Source organism: Ceratotherium simum, chromosome 11, assembly GCF_057802395.1.
Source record: "Ceratotherium simum simum isolate JZ-2026a chromosome 11, ASM5780239v1, whole genome shotgun sequence".
In the NCBI taxonomy this organism is placed as follows: Eukaryota; Metazoa; Chordata; class Mammalia; order Perissodactyla; family Rhinocerotidae; genus Ceratotherium; species Ceratotherium simum.
The window spans coordinates 43,582,660-43,599,236 of record NC_141910.1 but is presented as its reverse complement, the minus strand read 5'-3'; the positions used below and the strand labels follow the sequence as shown (position 1 = coordinate 43,599,236).

Genomic DNA, 16,577 nt, shown 5'->3' with positions numbered 1-16,577 from the left:
CAATATGTCATACAGTAAAATTTCATCCTTCTTCCTCAACAACTTCTCACCTGCCCCCCTAATGCCTTCCTCAGCAGCTGCTCAAAATTGTCGATGAAACAGTGTTGAATTGAACTGTGAAGAATTCTGCCTCTCATGAACTTGATGGTATTCTCCCAGGTGTTTCTGGCTTTCAGATACAAGTAGTTTTCATTTGAAACCGCATCTAGGGCCGGCCCCGTGGCTTAGCGGTTAAGTGCGCGCACTCCACTGCTGGCGGCCCTGGGTTCTGATCCCAGGCACGCACTGATGCACTGCTTCTCTGGCCATGCTGAGGCGGCGCCCCACATACAGCAACTAGAAGGATGTGTAACTATGACATACAACTATCTACTGGGGCTTGGGGTGGGGGGGAGGTCTAATATTCTTTGGGTTACAAAAAGTATGTAAGTCAAAATATTGAGTCAGGGAGCCAATAGTGAGTAAACAATAACAACAACAAAATGTATTCATGGAAAGATAAAGAATGATCTAAGACAATACATACTGAGTGCCCAATGAAGAGAACTGACAACAAACACGTTTGGAGTTGAGAGCAATGAGAAAGAAAACAGGAGGGTGGTAATGTATCAACTTGACTGAAGAGAATCTATTCTAGGTCTCTTTATTGACAAACTATGAGGTATTATGAGTTGGTTTTATTATTATATCTCAGAGAGACTTCTCTCTCTGAGATATAATAGCTTAAGTCAACAGCTTAATGGTATGGAGCTGTCTTCATGGGCCCAGGGTCTGACATGTCCCAGGACCAGCACACCTGCAGTTTCTGTGTGGAATGAGGCGGTGGGGTGCAGGTCCAAGGGCTCAGATTTCCTCATTCCTAACTCCTCAGGCACTCAGCTTTGGGGACTAACTCCAGCTGAGAAGAGGACAGACCTTCACCTGTCCACCCTAATACCTCACTCTCAGGCTGAAAGAAAAGGTATCCACTTTAAGTAACTCCTTTTTGACCAAAATGTCACAATTCCTACTTCCTTTACCTTATAACCTCACCCTCAGCCCCTATCTCCAAAATAAAAATAAATACCTCCTAGAATTTCACAATGTTTCATTTTCAAGATAACTACCTCTTTTCTGATCTAAGCCAACCTTGGGGATGGAGAATATTCCCTTAGATTTAGGCTTCTTTTTTTTTTTTAAGTGCACAAGTGTTCCTTTAGAGTATCACTGTAGGACTAGGAAAATGGGATATTTTTGTAAGAAAAATCAACTTTGTGGCTGACAGCTTGACTTAACACAAGGTAGTCCTATTTGAGACAATATGTTAAACGCTTCAAGAGAAAGGAAAATGAAATCAAGAAGTGTACATCTTAGAGAAACATCACGGCGTGTTTCATTTTCTACCAAGCCGAGCTACAAGACCTCCCCTAGCGACACTTGGCTTTGGCGGTTCAAATGCATTTATTTCTTTCTGTGACAACATGAGCTTGGCAGAACATTGAGACCTGGCAGCTGAGAAAAGAAAATGCAGTCTTCCTGCTCACAGAAGAGATTCTAAGATATCCTTGCTAACACAGCACTGCCAAAAGGGCTTGTGTATGAATCAGCCATAAATGTTTAGTGGGCTGATGAGAGTTGCAGAGCTTATGAGAATTTCTGATGAAGCAGCACACAAGAGTGCCTATCCATTATTGTAGGAGTGTGGTGCAGTCTGTAATTTGACTTGTTGGGGTCTTTTTGTTATTATAGGCTGTGCTTCACTGAAGCCTGTTGCAAGCTCCCTTTTTCCTTTGCTATCAGAATTCGTGAATGAGAATTGAGGCTTTGTGACAAGAATGCTAAATATTCCTTCAAACTACACAGACAGAAAGGGTTGCGAGACAGCTATTATGTTTCATTAGCATCTGATTCCAGGAACATGATCCCAATTCTACTAATTTCCTAATCACAGATGCATTTCAGCGCTCACCACAGTCTAGTTGGATCCCCTCTGAAGTACTTAGAAACCAAACCAAAATCAGCAGCAAGCAAAGACAAGATGAGTATGCAGATGGTCGAGTAAAACATGTCTTCAGGCTTCCAGCATCCTCCCCCTTCCTAGGCCCAGCACTGTCTAGAGTTGCCAGATTTAGCAAAGAAATACACAGGCTCCCGTATTTTATCTGACAATCCTATTAAGTCCCTTAGTAGCTCTAGCTTAGTCTCTACCATCAGAGCCTATTTCAAGGGAAAATATCTGAGATTAGTTATCAAAACTTAGAGCAATATTTCTCAAAGTCTGCTCCTAGATAATCTACATTAGAATAACACAGGGAACCTGTGAAAAATGCAGATTCCTAAGTCTCACCCTAGACTCACATAATCAGAAATTCCAGGCATGGGCCTGGGAATATGCATTTAAAATCTCTTCAGATAATTCTGAGGCACACTGAAGTCTCAACGACCTCAGTGTCTTTCTTCTCCTAACAGTACATACTTAAAGCCTTTTTCTGTTTGTGAAAGGAGATAATAAAAGCACAGTATCTGGCACTTATGAGGACCGTAATAAATATTTGTTCCTTTAATCCCTTCTTTTTTTCGTGAGATCATCCCTGTGCTAACATCCGCAGGGGTAGATACCCAAGGCCATTTCCCAGTCCCCTGAAGAAATGAAAAGTCAGAGGCTGTCTCTGATCACCTCCATATAACTAGGCCCTAATCCGTCTACACCTGACCTCGTCTAGGCTGCTACTCCAGCCTGCAGTCGAGACCCTCTGGGCAGTGGTTCCAGCAGAAACATGTGCAGAGCTTCACTGTATGGGACGAACAGGATGGATCTTCAGTCAGTGTGCAGAGAAGCCTACAATTATTTACTCCTTCTCGAAACTACCTCTGTACTTCTTTCTCCTCTGGATCAAAAAGTTAACTTAAAACCAGAATCTCTCCCCAAGATCTGTTTCACCATCTCTAATTCTGCTCTCTGCATTTTCTGACATTTTATTCGAAAGTCAGCCACCTTGGGGCTGGCCCGTGGCGCCAGCTGTTAAGTGCCCACGCTCTGCTGCAGAGGCCAGGGGTTCGCAGATTCGGATCCCCGCGAACACACCGACGCACCGCTTGTTAAGCCAGGCTGTGGCCGCTCCCCATATAAAGTAGGGGAAGATGGGCATGGATGTTAGCCCAGGGCCAGTCTTTCTCAGCAAAAAAAGGGGAGGATTGGCAGATGTTAGCTCAGGGCCGATCTTCCTCACACACACACAAAAAAGTCAGCCACCAATATTAATGAACAGCTCACCAATATTAATGAACAGCTCATTGCATGTTGAGAACCACGTGCCAGAGAAGGCAGTTGAACCCTTCAGATTCAGGATTTAGGTTTAGAAAGACTACAGGCCCCAAAATGCAATTTCACTTTCCAAAGACTACCGTACCCAACATGCAATGCAGCCAAGGTTAACAAAGGAAAAGAACTGCAAGCCTGGCTGGAAATTTTGCCTTCACGTCACCCTCATGCCAAGGAATGATTTAGAAAGGCCACAAGGGATATTTTTTGCAGGAGTGGTCACTCTCTGAATCCAGGCAAGGAAGGGGAGGAGTCTGAGCCGTGTCCCGCCCCTTCTCCGGTGAACTTCTGTCGTTCCAGCTTTGGCGGCAGTAGCGGCTGCACACCCGAGCTTTCCCCATGGTTTCGGTGACCAGATCCGTGTTTGGAGACCTGCCCTTGGGGGCAGGGACAGTGGAGAAGTTCCAGCTGGAGTCAGACCTACTGAGAGTGGATATCATCTCCTGGGGCTGCACCATCACGGCCCTGGAGGTCAAAGACAGGCAGGGCAGAGCCTCAGATGTGGTGCTCGGCTTTGCCGAGTTGGAAGGTGGGTTGAACTCGGCCCCGGGCTGTGGGCGAGCCCCGGGTCCGCCCCGCACACGCCCCCCATCCGGCGGCTCCCGGTGCTGGGACCGAGGGGGAGTACGAGGTAGTGACCAGCAGTGCTTGGATCCGGCTAATTCTGTGTTGCGATCCAGTGCTTGGAAAAAGACAAAATGCATGGAAACAGCTATAGGACTTGGCCTCTGGTTACCCATTCAGGCTTTGCCTCAATTAATTTAAAAAGTCACTTGAGGGTAAGATAGAACTCCAGCAACCCTGGAGCGATATTTGAACTGCCTGAACTTTGCCAGGCTGGAGAGAGAAAAACAGGCTAGAGGGGGTGTGGCTCCCAGCTCTTCCCTCGTGCACTTTCTGAAGAAGGAAAATCAAAGACGTGCATCTTCTTCCTTTTTCCTTGATCAGCTTCTTTTTGAGGTCTAGTCGTCTCAGAAATGCTCCATAACATAAGCTCAGCGGGTGTAGACTGCTTATCCCCTTTGGTCTGTGGGGTAGAGTGCCCTGCACCCCTTGGCTGCTCAGTAACCATGTGCTGCATAGAAAGCAGAAGACCAACCTATTGTCACAAGTGAGGACTCCTTCTACCTAGGGTGGGCTTCTATTCTGTTGGAGTCTATGGGCAATTACGATCATAAATTCATGCATTCAAAACCTGTTAATTCAATTATCTCCCTCAGTGAGCTAGACAAGGTCCCCACCCTCATGGAGCTTGCAGTTTAGCAGGGGAGATAGATGTTAGCCAAATAATTGCATAAATAAGTAATTACAATTGCAGTTTGATTGCAGCAAATGAAAATGTACATAGCTATCTCTTGGCACTACGGTGTAGCTAAACAGAAAATGATGTCTGAAATAAAGTTGGCAAAGGGAACCTGCTTGAGAATCTATACCCTCTGCTCAGTGGTAGGGGCATAGACAAAATCTGCTAGAGGGGAGGTTTGAGGTTTTCCTTTAGGTGTATCTTTCTGTTTGGTTCTTTAGATATGTATCATGGCTCATGGTTGGAAGTCAACAGAAAACTCTGAGAGTATCAGTTTTCCCTTAGGAGACTGAACTTTGCTCCCCATTTCCTTATCAAAATGTATTAGTATAAGAATATCCCTGAGGAGCCTATTCCTTGCCCTCTGGTTGTCTTTATCTGCCTTGGAGCCTCCACAGCTTGGCTTGGAGAAGTGGGTAATCTTCAGCAGAATTTCTTTGGTAACTTAAGCGAGTCTATTATAGAAGATTCACTGGTAGGAAGGTTCAGGGATGTGGGGAAAATCAGCTCCATTTCCCCTTCCTCTCCATGTCCCTCCAAACTTCTGGGGGTGGGGTTCATATCTTCTGTCTTCAAAGTCAGAAGGCAAGGCAGTTGACAAGTGACAGAAGAGAATCCTTTAGAATAATTTTGCTGAGTCACCTCTCTCTGTTAGTAGCATAACCATTTTCTAGGCTGAAACAGAATCACAAAGAAATTACTTCACTGGTGCAAAATTGCCCAATTATGGCCTAGAATTCCAGAGCCAGTAAGAAACATTGGAGATGATACGCTGTGAGCACCTGCTTTAATCACCTTATTTCCATCTCTGCCTTATCACCATTCAGGAGATAACTGCCATCCCCCTACACACACACACACACACACACACACTCATTCACTTCTTATTATTTTTGGTTCTGATATAAGAGTCACATGGATCTAAAGCACAAGTCGTCTTTGTGTAATTCATATGAAATGTGTGACGTGGCACCTGGGAAGCACCAGTTTCTTAATAGGCATAGAAGTGCCAATTTTGTGAGGGCATTAATACAGTCGTCTTTATGAGTCTATGACTTGTGGAAATCTGAGTGAAAGAAAGTATTATCCCCAAATGTTCTTAAAAGGGAGAAAATAAAATAGATCCCCTCAGATTACAATGATCGAGCTTGTATTGTATTGCCTCTGTGTTGTTAACATCTCTTGAGAAGGTTAAATAGCATTTTTTTTACCAGGGTGCATCACAGGTTTCACAAAATGCCAGGTCGAATCAAAGCATCTAAAATATTCCAGGTGCTGGATCAAGATAGACATTTTCATTACTATGCTAATTTAGATAATGTAATTATTTATTTTAAAAGAAAAGCAAGCTATTTTCAAAAGAGAAGTTGGAAAAAGCCCTCAGAATATCAAGTAATGCTTTCTAATGTGTTCAGCAATCTTTGAGGTTATTGCAAGTAGCCCCTTGTTCCCTTTTTAAGACCCTGTCTTTCAGTTTTTTGTAGATTTCTTTATTGCCAAAAATACAGAAGATGTCATATATGTCATAACAGGAAGCATAATTGTCTCAATCAGGATAGTGTGAAATGGCGCTCTGCTGCTATTTTGTTTCATTCTGGTGTATTAAAACCCATGTTAGGGCCAGCCCTGTGGCTTAGCGGTTAAGTGTGCATGCTCCGCTACTGGCAGCCAGAGTTTGGATCCCGGGTGCGCACCGACACACGGCTTCTCCGGCCATGCTGAGGCCGCGTCCCACATACAGCAACTAGAAGGATGTGCAACTATGACATACAACTATCTACTGGGGCTTTGGGGAAAAAAAAAAAGGAGGAGGATTGGCAATAGATGTTAGCTCAGAGGCAGTCTTCCTCAGCAAAAAAAAAAAAAAAAGAGGAGGATTAGCATGGATGTTAGTTCAGGGCTGATCTTCCTCACACACACACAAAAAACCCATGTTAAGTAATTGACAACTGGGGTTGTCTTCAAGAAAGGACTTTAAGCAGCTGGGGTACAGGGATACAAAGGAGACAATTTTCACAGTATAGTCTTTTGGAATGTCTGAGTATGTGAGTATTATATAAACAAACAGGCAAATAATTTAAAGCAATAAGATGTGACAGAGTAAGGGGTTAACTTGATATTACCATGTCCCAAAAATGTTTTGAGCCACAGGGAAGAGCTAAGCGTGGATAATTCCATGAGACGTGGTCCTTGTTGTAACTGCCAGGTTAGATGTGAACTATCTCCAGTTTCCCAGAGAGATTATATAAACTGCTTGGATCATGGCCATGGCCAGAGGTCAGAATGGTTCAATTTCTCCCTGGGAAAATGAGATCTTTCTTCTGTAGAATTCTAAGAGGTAAATCACACCATCTTTTAGTTATAGGCTAGAAAAATCAGTAATGCCTCCTGTGAGTTTTTCTGCCATTTTTTGTATTTAAAGTATTTTTAAATGTTTTTCGTCTGCATGTCCCATCTGTAGTTATTGTGACTTCTTTCAAAACCGTGATAAGAATATTTGCTTATAAGCCACAGGTATGAACAGTCTACCCATACAATCAATGTGACTCCTTCCCCTTCATCTTCCCCCCAGTTACCACCAACACCCAGCTATTACTGCCATGAGAGCCATTATGGAAAAAATAGAAAAAATAAACTTAGTGCTTTTAGAAAAGCTGAGTCCATAAGAAGAGTGGAGGCTCTACAGTTCAGAACTGTAGTTTAATATTACAGATACCCTAGTGCCCTTGTAGGAGCATTGAGGATTCCAGGTTTAAATCTCTGCTTCGTCCCTTAAAGCTGTGTGTCCTTGGGCAAGTTATTTAACCTCTGCAGACCTATTTCCTCACTTGAAACAAAGGATAATGATGATTAAATGTGCTATCAGCTGTGATAGCGTCTGACTGTAGTGAACAATTAATAATTTTTATCTCCTTTTCTTCCTTTGCCTCCAAATATCTTCGCTCACACTGCTTGAAACTTTTTATTTCACTTTGTTAACACTGCAAAAAATGGCATGGAGAGTCATCTGGGACAACCAGCAGCCATTTAAAAATATATAAAATATTTGGGATGCTTAAAGTGCTTATCAATTAAAGTAATGTTTGTATTCCTCAGAAAGGCAAAGGAAAGCCATTCAGGGTATGGAGGTTTTGACTGAGAATAGTGAGCAATTTTATTTGAGACTTTATGGCACTCTGGCTAAGGTTTGGGCTGTGCAAGGTGGATGTCATAGCTGGGATCCTTGGGATGTTAGAGGAGTGGAAAGGACCATACCCCATGGTTAAACATTTATTAATATATTCTGGCTAGTGCCTTCCCCAGAAAAAGGGACAAACTTTTCCTCTACACTTGATCTCAAATCAGCAATTGATTAGATTGATTAAATCAGCCTTCATGGCTTGACCCGGAAACTTTGCCCTTTTTCCTGGAAAACAATATTTTCTGCATTTCAAAGCAAGCTTTTCGGTCATGTCCTATTCAGAATTTGGGGACTGTCACTTTTTGTAATTCTGATTTGGTATAAAAGCTTATTAGTAACATATGAGGACAGTATAAGATCCATTTGTTCTGAAGAGTTTTTCAGAGACAGTTAGGGGCAGTGGTTTCTGCTGTCCTTATGGTTTAATCTTAAAAACTCTTCTTCTAAACTAAGGACCAACAAGTGCTTCTTATCTCTGTGGGCTTATTAGCCATTGCCAGAAAGTGGTCCCTTCTGAGGGAATTCTTGCAAACCCGTGAGGCGGCAGCCTTGCTGTTGGATTTGTCGTTGTCTCTAACGCCAAGCATGTGGCTGGAAGAGAGTAGGGACTTGGTGTACACTTGAATGAATCAAGGTAGGAGTCAAAAATAGATACAGCCAAACAATTTTTGAACAAAAATTCTACTTTTCTTCACATTTTTGAGATCCTGAAAAGCAGATGAATACTCCACATTATATCATCAGGGAAATGCAAATTAAAACAACAAGACCTATTAGAATCTTCAAAATCCAGAACACTGACAACACCAAATGCTGGTGAGGATGTGGAGCAACAGGAACTCTCATTCACTGCTGGTGGGAATGCAAAATGGTACTGCCACGTTGGGAGACAGTTTGGTAGTTTCTTACAAAACTAAACACTCTAACCATATGATCCAGTAGTCACACTCCTTGCTACTTACTCAAAGGAGTTAAAAATTTATGTCCACATAAAAAGCTGCACATGGATGTTTATAGCAGCTTTATTCATAATTGCCACAACTTGGAAGCAACCAAGGTGTCCTTCAGTAGGGGAATGGATAATCAACTGTGATATATCCAGACAATGGAATATTATGCAGTGCTAAAAAGAAACGAGCTATCAGGCTACGAAAAGATAAGGAGGAAACAAAGAGATATTACTCAGGGAAAGAAGCTCATCTGAAAAGGCTACATACTGTATGATTTCAACTATATGACATTCTGAAAAAAAGGCAAATCTATGGAGACAGTAAAAAGATCAGTGATTACCAGGGGCTAGGAGGATGGGAGGGATGAATAGGCAGAGCACAGAAGATTTTTAGGGCAGTGAAAATACTCTGTGTGATATTATAATGGTGAATACATGTCATTATACATTTGTCCAAACCCATAGAATGTACAACACCAAGAGTGAACCCTAATGTAAACTATGAACTGTGGGTGATCATGATGTATCAATGTAGGCTCATCAATTATAATAAAAGTTCCTCTCTGGTGGGGAGTGTTGATAATGGGAGAGGCTGTGCATGTGTGGGAGCAAGGGGTATATGGGAAATCTCTGTACCTTCTGCTCAATTTTGCTGTGAACCTAAACTGCTCTAAAAAATAAAGTCAAAACAAAAACAAAAGCAGGGCAGCCCCAGTAGCCTAGTGGTTAAGTTCAGCACGCTCCATTTTTCCTTCAAAAGCAATACAGTAGATGGGTATGTAGTCACGTGGAAAGATTTTAAGACATTTGATAAATGGAAAGTTGCAAACAAATGTGTATAGTACAATTCTCTTTATATAGAATACGTATGTGTTTGTGTATTTGTATATGTGCTTGTATGAAGTTAGTTTTCTAAAAAGACAACTGAAAGGGTAGATGCCAAGCTGTTAGCAGTGGTTATCCCTGGGAAGGAGAGGAGTTGAGAGGTGAAGGAGGGCTTTTATGTTTTACTTTTTATTAAGGGTGTCAGATTTAGCAAAATCAAAATACAGGACACCCAGTTAAATTTGAATTTCAGATAAACAAATGCTTTTTAAGTATAAGTTATATCCGATACTTATATACTAAAAAATTATTCATTGCTTATCTGAAATTCAGATTTAACTGGGCATCCTGTATTCCATCGGGCAAGCCTACTCTATATACTTGTGTATTATTTAATGCTCTCTAAAGGCTATTTTCATGTACTAATTGTGTGATTCAAAAAAATAATAAAAAGAGAAGAATAAGATAGTTTCCTCTCAAGACTATACAAAATATAATTTTTAGATAAGAAAATTGATTGGCCTTAAAAAAGCAGATTACAAAGCAGCATGTATACTAAGATCCCAGTCCTCTAAAAAGAGGAAGAGGGCCGGCCCGGTGGCGCAAGCGGTTAAGTGCACGCGCTCCGCTGCAGTGGCCCGGGGTTCACCGGTTTGGATCCCGGACGTGCACTGATGCACTGCTTGGCAAGGACTGCTGTGGCGGCCTCCCATATAAAGTGGAGGAAGATGGGCACGGATGTTAGCCTAGGGTCAGTCTTCCTCACCAAAAAAAAAGAGGAGGATTGGCAGATGTTAGCACAAGGCTGATCTCCTCACAAAAAAAATAAATAAAAAGAAGAAGAAAAGCACACATATGCATATACTGCAAGACAGAAGGATATACAAAAGAATATTAACAGTGGTTCTTTCTAGTGATGAGATTAGGATGAGTTAAATTTCTTAGTTGTGCTTTATAAAGTTCTTTAAAAATGTTTATAAAGAACATGAATTACTTTTGGAAAAGGAAAAGGTCATGTGTAAATAACACCATTTGTCTGTGCTTCCATGAGGACTTGGATATGTGCACATTGTTACCACTTACAGCTTCCCTAAGAAGAAAGTGGTGGGCAGCAGTGTGAGCCTCGACACCTTTGGTTTGAAGTTTTAAAAAATGCTGTCATCCCATGTCCTTATAGGGTACTTCCAAAAGCAGCCCTACTTTGGAGCAGTGGTTGGCAGGGTGGCCAACCGAATTGCCAAAGGAACATTCACGTTGGACGGGAAGGAGTATAAGCTGCCCATTAACAACGGGCCCAACAGTCTACATGGAGGAATCAGAGGCTTTGATAAGGTGAGTCGGGGGCACTGGACAGAGTCCTCACCTGGCACACTTCACAAAGTACCTTCAAGTATACTTTTCTGTTTGCCATGCACAATCCTGGGCCTGAGAGCAAATGCATGGTAAGGTGATACAAGAAACAGGCTGTCCCATGGTTCAGGGGAGCAGATGCACTGGACCTGTTCCAGGACCCCAGCCTTCCTTAGCTCATCTGACTGTAATAGGCAGGGGAGCCCCGAGTGAAAGGATGACAGCTCTTGACTTAGGAAAGACAGATAACTTTCTCACAGTGTTGGGATCAGGGATTAGGGTTGACCTTAGGCACAACAGAAAAGTGGGTTAAAAATAATACCTACCACTTACCACACAAGGTGTTTGCATATATCGTCTCTCACCCTTACTAGAACCTGTATTGTCACCAAATGAGAAATCTGAGGCTCTGAAAGGTCACACAACTCCCAAGTCGGGCTGCCTGACCCAAAGTCCTCATTCCTACACTACAGCTGCTGGTGTCCTCCACGGCCTCTGTGGGTGCCCTCAATCCAACACACCTTCCTGTATCTGTTAAGGCCCCTCCCCATGCAGTGTGGTCCCACGTCCAAACCTCCCCTTCCACTGAAGTGTCTCATGCCTCAAAATTACCTCAGATTCCCTTTCCACATTAAAACTCCCATTCCCCAAGTGAATCTCTAGAAAAACAAGGTTAGGAAAGAAAATTGGTCAAACAGCTTCTCTGTGAGGTAGGAATGACTGACCTCCTGCTTCCTCGCTGTGTGGGAGTCTGTAGGTTAACCCCTGGTGACTCTCTTACTAGTCTAATTTCAGGGAGATAATTTTGGTTGTTAACCTTCTTTTAAATTATACCCCTCAGGTTATTTCCTAGAGAAGAGCCAGAGAAAACAGGAACATGTATGGCAGTTAAGCATCACAATTTCTTCTTTTCTGTCTCTTACTACCACCTGTGCTGTTGAAGGAAGTTGGTCACTCTCGGTTTCTTCTTGTCCCACCAGCTTCCTGTCTATGGCCTAGAATCAGACTGCCCCATCAGTTCCCCTTTCCTCCATGATGGACCTCTCACGCCAGGGAGGCGTGAAGGCAGAGGGTAGCCTCTGTCTTGGCAATATTAGGGCAGAGGGTCTTGAATATCCCAGGTCATGACAAATCATGCCCAGCTCTGTTTGAACAGAGATCTTCAGAGGAGCCTCAGAACAGCACTTTGTTCTAGCTTGCTCCTCTATTCCACTATGGTATTTTCTGTGGTGTTGCTTAACACGTATGCCCTGTATGAACATAGCAAGATAGTATACATATCCTTCAATGCAATGTGCCTACTGAGCCCTTTCTGTGAACAGGGAGCATAATAAGGTGGAGATTCCTGAGACTCCAGTATAGTAAGGGAGCTGGACCCTTACATAAATAACAGTTATAGGCAACAAGTCCCATAATATAGATGCCAGTGGTGTGCTATAGGAGCTGGGGAGGTGGGATTTGAACTGCCCTTGAAGATAGGATAGGATTTCATTCAATAAATGGATATTGTGGGCCGGTCCCGTGGCTTAGCAGTTAAGTGCGCGCGCTCTGCCACTGGCGGCCGGGGGTTCGGATCCTGGGTGCGCACCGACGCACCACTTCTCCGGCCATGCTGAGGCCGCATCCCACATACAGCAACTAGAAGGATGTGCAACTATGACATACAACTATCTACTGGGGCGTTGGGGGAAAAAAAAAAAGGAGGAGGATTGGTAATAGATGTTAGCTCAGAGCCAGTCTTCCTCAGCAAAAAGAGGAGGATTAGCATGGATGTTAGCTCAGGGCTGATCTTCCTCACAAAAAAAAAAAAAAAAAAAGAAAGGAGAAGGCCTAGTAGCTACAGAGCCTGAAAGGGGTGTTGATTGAACGACAACATTCTCAACATTCTCACATAACAAGAGGAGAAATGGCCCAGGAAAATATTAAGAGAGCTGACAGGAGCAGGGACCTGAACTCTGAGGAACTCAGTACCAATGGGATCAGCCATTTCCTGGAATGCAAGGATCAGGACAGAGAAAAAAATAAATAAATAAATAAATAAATGGATATTGAAGAGAATGGCTGTGCAACTGCCCAGAAAGGGGTGGGGAAAGACTTGGAATGTTCTCATAGAGGCATTGAAAATTTTTGAACAGTAGGTGTTTATATAGTAACGTGAGCAGTATCAGATGAACTTTAAGTTATTATTTTTTTATTTATTTTTTTGTGAGGAGATCAGCCCTGTGCTAACATCTGCCAATCCTCCTCTTTTTGCTGAGGAAGACTGGCCCTGGGCTAACATCCATGCCCATCTTCCTCCTCTTTATATGGGACGCCGCCACAGCATTCCTTGCCAAGCAGTGCGTCGGTGCACGCCTGGGATCCGAACCGGGGAACCCCCGGGCCACCGCAGCAGAGCGTGCGCACTTAACCGCTTGTGCCACCGGGCGAGCCCCTGTTTTAAGTTATTTTTGATCTCAACAATTATTGAATAATCGTTGGTTTGGATATATATGTTTTTCTATTATATCGACACATTTTCTTAAAAGATGAAATTTGAATAACTTGACAGGATTAGAAATGGTATAAGTAGGCCTAGAGATGCAAATTTGGACATTTTCAGGAAATTTGAAAACTACAGGGTCAAGGAAATCCTCCCATGAATAGGAATTATACTTTCCACAGAATTATACTTATCTGATAATATTGGTTTACACAAAAATCTTTCCATTGTGTTCTTTCTCTAAAGGGGAAAAACTAGGTAGCAAGTGAAGAACATCTTATTTCAAATATTTTGTTCCTAAAATTTTTCATTTGGGGGATTCTTTTTTCTTTTTTCAATCACACATATCATACATAGGCTTTGTATTTTAAGTGTCTTGAAAGTTCAACATTTCTCGTAGATAATTAGGGTGTAAAATTAATTTTTTACTAATGTCAGTGAATTTGTTTTAAATACCAACTGCTTTCACCGTAGGTGAAGGCAGAGACATCCTTTCTTGCTGGGCTCCCCTTCCTGGCAAACGCAACATCAGTGAGAGAGATCCAGGTCATGTGAGGAGTGGGTGGGCAGAGCCTAGGCTCATAGGCCATTCCTGTGGCCCACAGAAGTTATTATCTTTCATTTCTATTTGGAATGACAGTGTTTGGCCTCAACTCTTCCGATGAAAATGGAGATGTGAATAAAACATTCACTGAAACTAAAATGTGGAATAGGGTAGACTGCCGGGCCTGAGTTTGAATCCTAGCTCTGTCACTAATTACATGTATGACTTTAAACAAGATTTTTTTCCCCTTTAAGTAATGGACATGAAGTATGAAAGGATTCTACTCCACTCCCCTGGAATGTGGGAGGTGGAAGTGGGCAAGTTAACTCCGCTGAACTCAATTTGCTCATTAAAATAGGGGTTATAATATTAGTTGGAGCCATATGAAATTGCCAGTGTTCAACTGTTTTGGCCTTTTACAAAGATGATAATTTTATTTGGTTCAACCAAATCCTTACCATACAGAATGATTTATGTAAAGCACCAGGTCAATGGCTGGTGAGCACTCAACAAATGGAAGTTTCATGTCTGCAAAAGGCCCCTTCACTAGTGACCCCAGGGCTCCCTAAGGGGACTGGAGATCTCTGGTCACCTCGTCCTCTGATAGTGTAGAATAGGGAACAGGCTCAGGATCAGACCGCTTGATTCACATCTACTGTCTTACTAGCTATATGGCCTGGGACAAGTGGTTTATTGTTTCTGAGCCTCAGCTCTCTCATCTTTATTCATTTTTGTTTTTTTAAGTTTTTTTTTTGTGTGTGAGGAAGATCAGCCCTGAGCTAACATCTGCCAATCCTCCTCTTTTTGCTGAGGAAGACTGGCCCTGGGCTAACATCCGTGCCCGTCTTCCTCCACTTTTTATGGGACGCCGCCACAACGTGACTTGACAAGTGGTGTGCACCCGGGATTGGAACCGGCGAACCCCTGGCCACGGCAGCAGAGCGCGCGCACTTAACCCCTTGCGCCACCAGGCCGGCCCCTCTCTCATCTTTAAACAAGGATAATGGTACCTACTTTAAGTCAGCTCTGAGACAGATAAGATAGTGTCTGTGAAGTTTCTAGCAAAGTGTTTTGGCTCATAATGAGCACTCAATAAATGTTGGTTTTCCCTTCCCCAAAAGTGTAATCTTGAGGCCTCTAGGGCAAAGTTGAGAGGAACCACTGTGTTAATCCAAGATTCTTATTTCTGCTTCGAAAAGCAAAAAACTCTTGTAGGAAACTTTTATTCATATTTTTCTTGCCACTCTTAGAATCATATTTTCTAGAACAAGAAGAAACCTTTGAGATCATTTTTCAACCCCTTTATCTTATGGAAGGGATCGATGCTCAAAGTCACACAGTGAGCTAAGAACAAACCTGGCCCCCAAATCAGACCCCTGACTGTGTGCTAGAACTCTTCCTAGTGGGACAAGTGCCTTCTTGTTTGTTTGGAACTCTGCCCAGGGAACATAGAGAATTTCGGAGTGTTTTTTATAAATATTTGTAAATAGTACCTCCTGGAGGGAGGGGCTGATTTATTAAGGTTGTTTTTTAATACTATTAGCAGATATGCTACGTGACCTTTATCAGAATGGGACACTGACATTAAAAAAAAACACCAAAGAAGGGGAAGAAGAAAATATTGTAGACACATACATATAAATTTAGGGAGACAGAGTATGGGGAATGTGAGGAGGTAAAGAGTAAAAATTTTTTTTCTCTCAAAGCCACTTTTCTGTATAAAACAACATTTTAGAATAATTAAAATCCAAGCTATTATTCGAACAATTTAATGATTGTATAATCATCTCTCTTTCTGGAATAAGTTGTCTTTAAATATTGAAATGTGGCATTTAGCTTGGGATTGGAGTGACTAAACAGCTTTGAAAATGCTTTCTTCTAGGTCCTCTGGACCCCCCAGGTGCTGTCAAATGGCGTCCAGTTCTCTCGGGTCAGTGCAGATGGTGAGGAAGGTTACCCTGGAGAGTTAAAAGTCTGGGTGACATACACGCTGGATGGCGGGGAGCTTGTGGTCAACTATCGAGCCCAGGCCAGTCAGACCACACCAGTCAATCTGACCAACCATTCTTATTTCAATCTGGCAGGCCAGGTAAGCGAATTTGCCTCTGCTCTCCTGCAGTGTGCTTTGTGGAATGACCTGGGGGCATACTGGAGAGACCAACCCAGTAGGGAGTAACCCTGGCAGTGGGGGCACTCCCGTGATGAGGAAAAGTGCCCAGCAAAGCATCCGGCTCATAGTAGGTACTCGATAAATGGAAGTTATAGAGAAAGATAGAATGACTACTTTGTACTGCCAAGAGAATTATCTGTTTCCCATATGTTCAGACAAGAAACTAGCTATTTCAAGAACTCCCTCTCATCTGTTACATGTGCTTACATTTGCTTCCCCTATTCCACTCTTACGCCCAAAAAATTACTTCCAGTTAAGGCAGTTTCCACCCTTGGATCTTTGGAAATGTGCTTGGCGAGCCCCTTTAGATATGCTCCCACTGTGCAGCCCACCCTAAGAGTGGTGTAGAGACACTGACAACCCCCTTTAGGAAATCCCCCCCTAAACTACCTCATTCCCTCCTAATGGTAATGTTTTGGCTTGTTGAGGAGGCTATTATATGAGACAGAATAAAAAGCTTAGCTAAATTCTG

General features: G+C 42.7%; 1 protein-coding gene across 2 annotated transcripts in view; it reads left to right on the top strand.

The window, feature by feature from the left end:
* The first annotated feature begins 3,473 nt into the window (after window positions 1-3,473).
* GALM (galactose mutarotase) overlaps window positions 3,474-16,577 on the top strand; it is a 54,711-nt gene continuing 41,607 nt past the window's right edge. The window contains exons 1-3 of one of the 2 annotated variants that reach the window (XM_014781039.2): window positions 3,474-3,830; window positions 10,737-10,891; window positions 15,818-16,024. In XM_014781039.2, the coding sequence (XP_014636525.2) occupies window positions 3,641-3,830; window positions 10,737-10,891; window positions 15,818-16,024 (552 nt within the window). In that variant the 5' untranslated portion in view covers window positions 3,474-3,640. The remainder of the gene's footprint in view (window positions 3,831-10,736; window positions 10,892-15,817; window positions 16,025-16,577) is intronic. The other variant, XM_087436867.1, reaches the window with a different exon arrangement.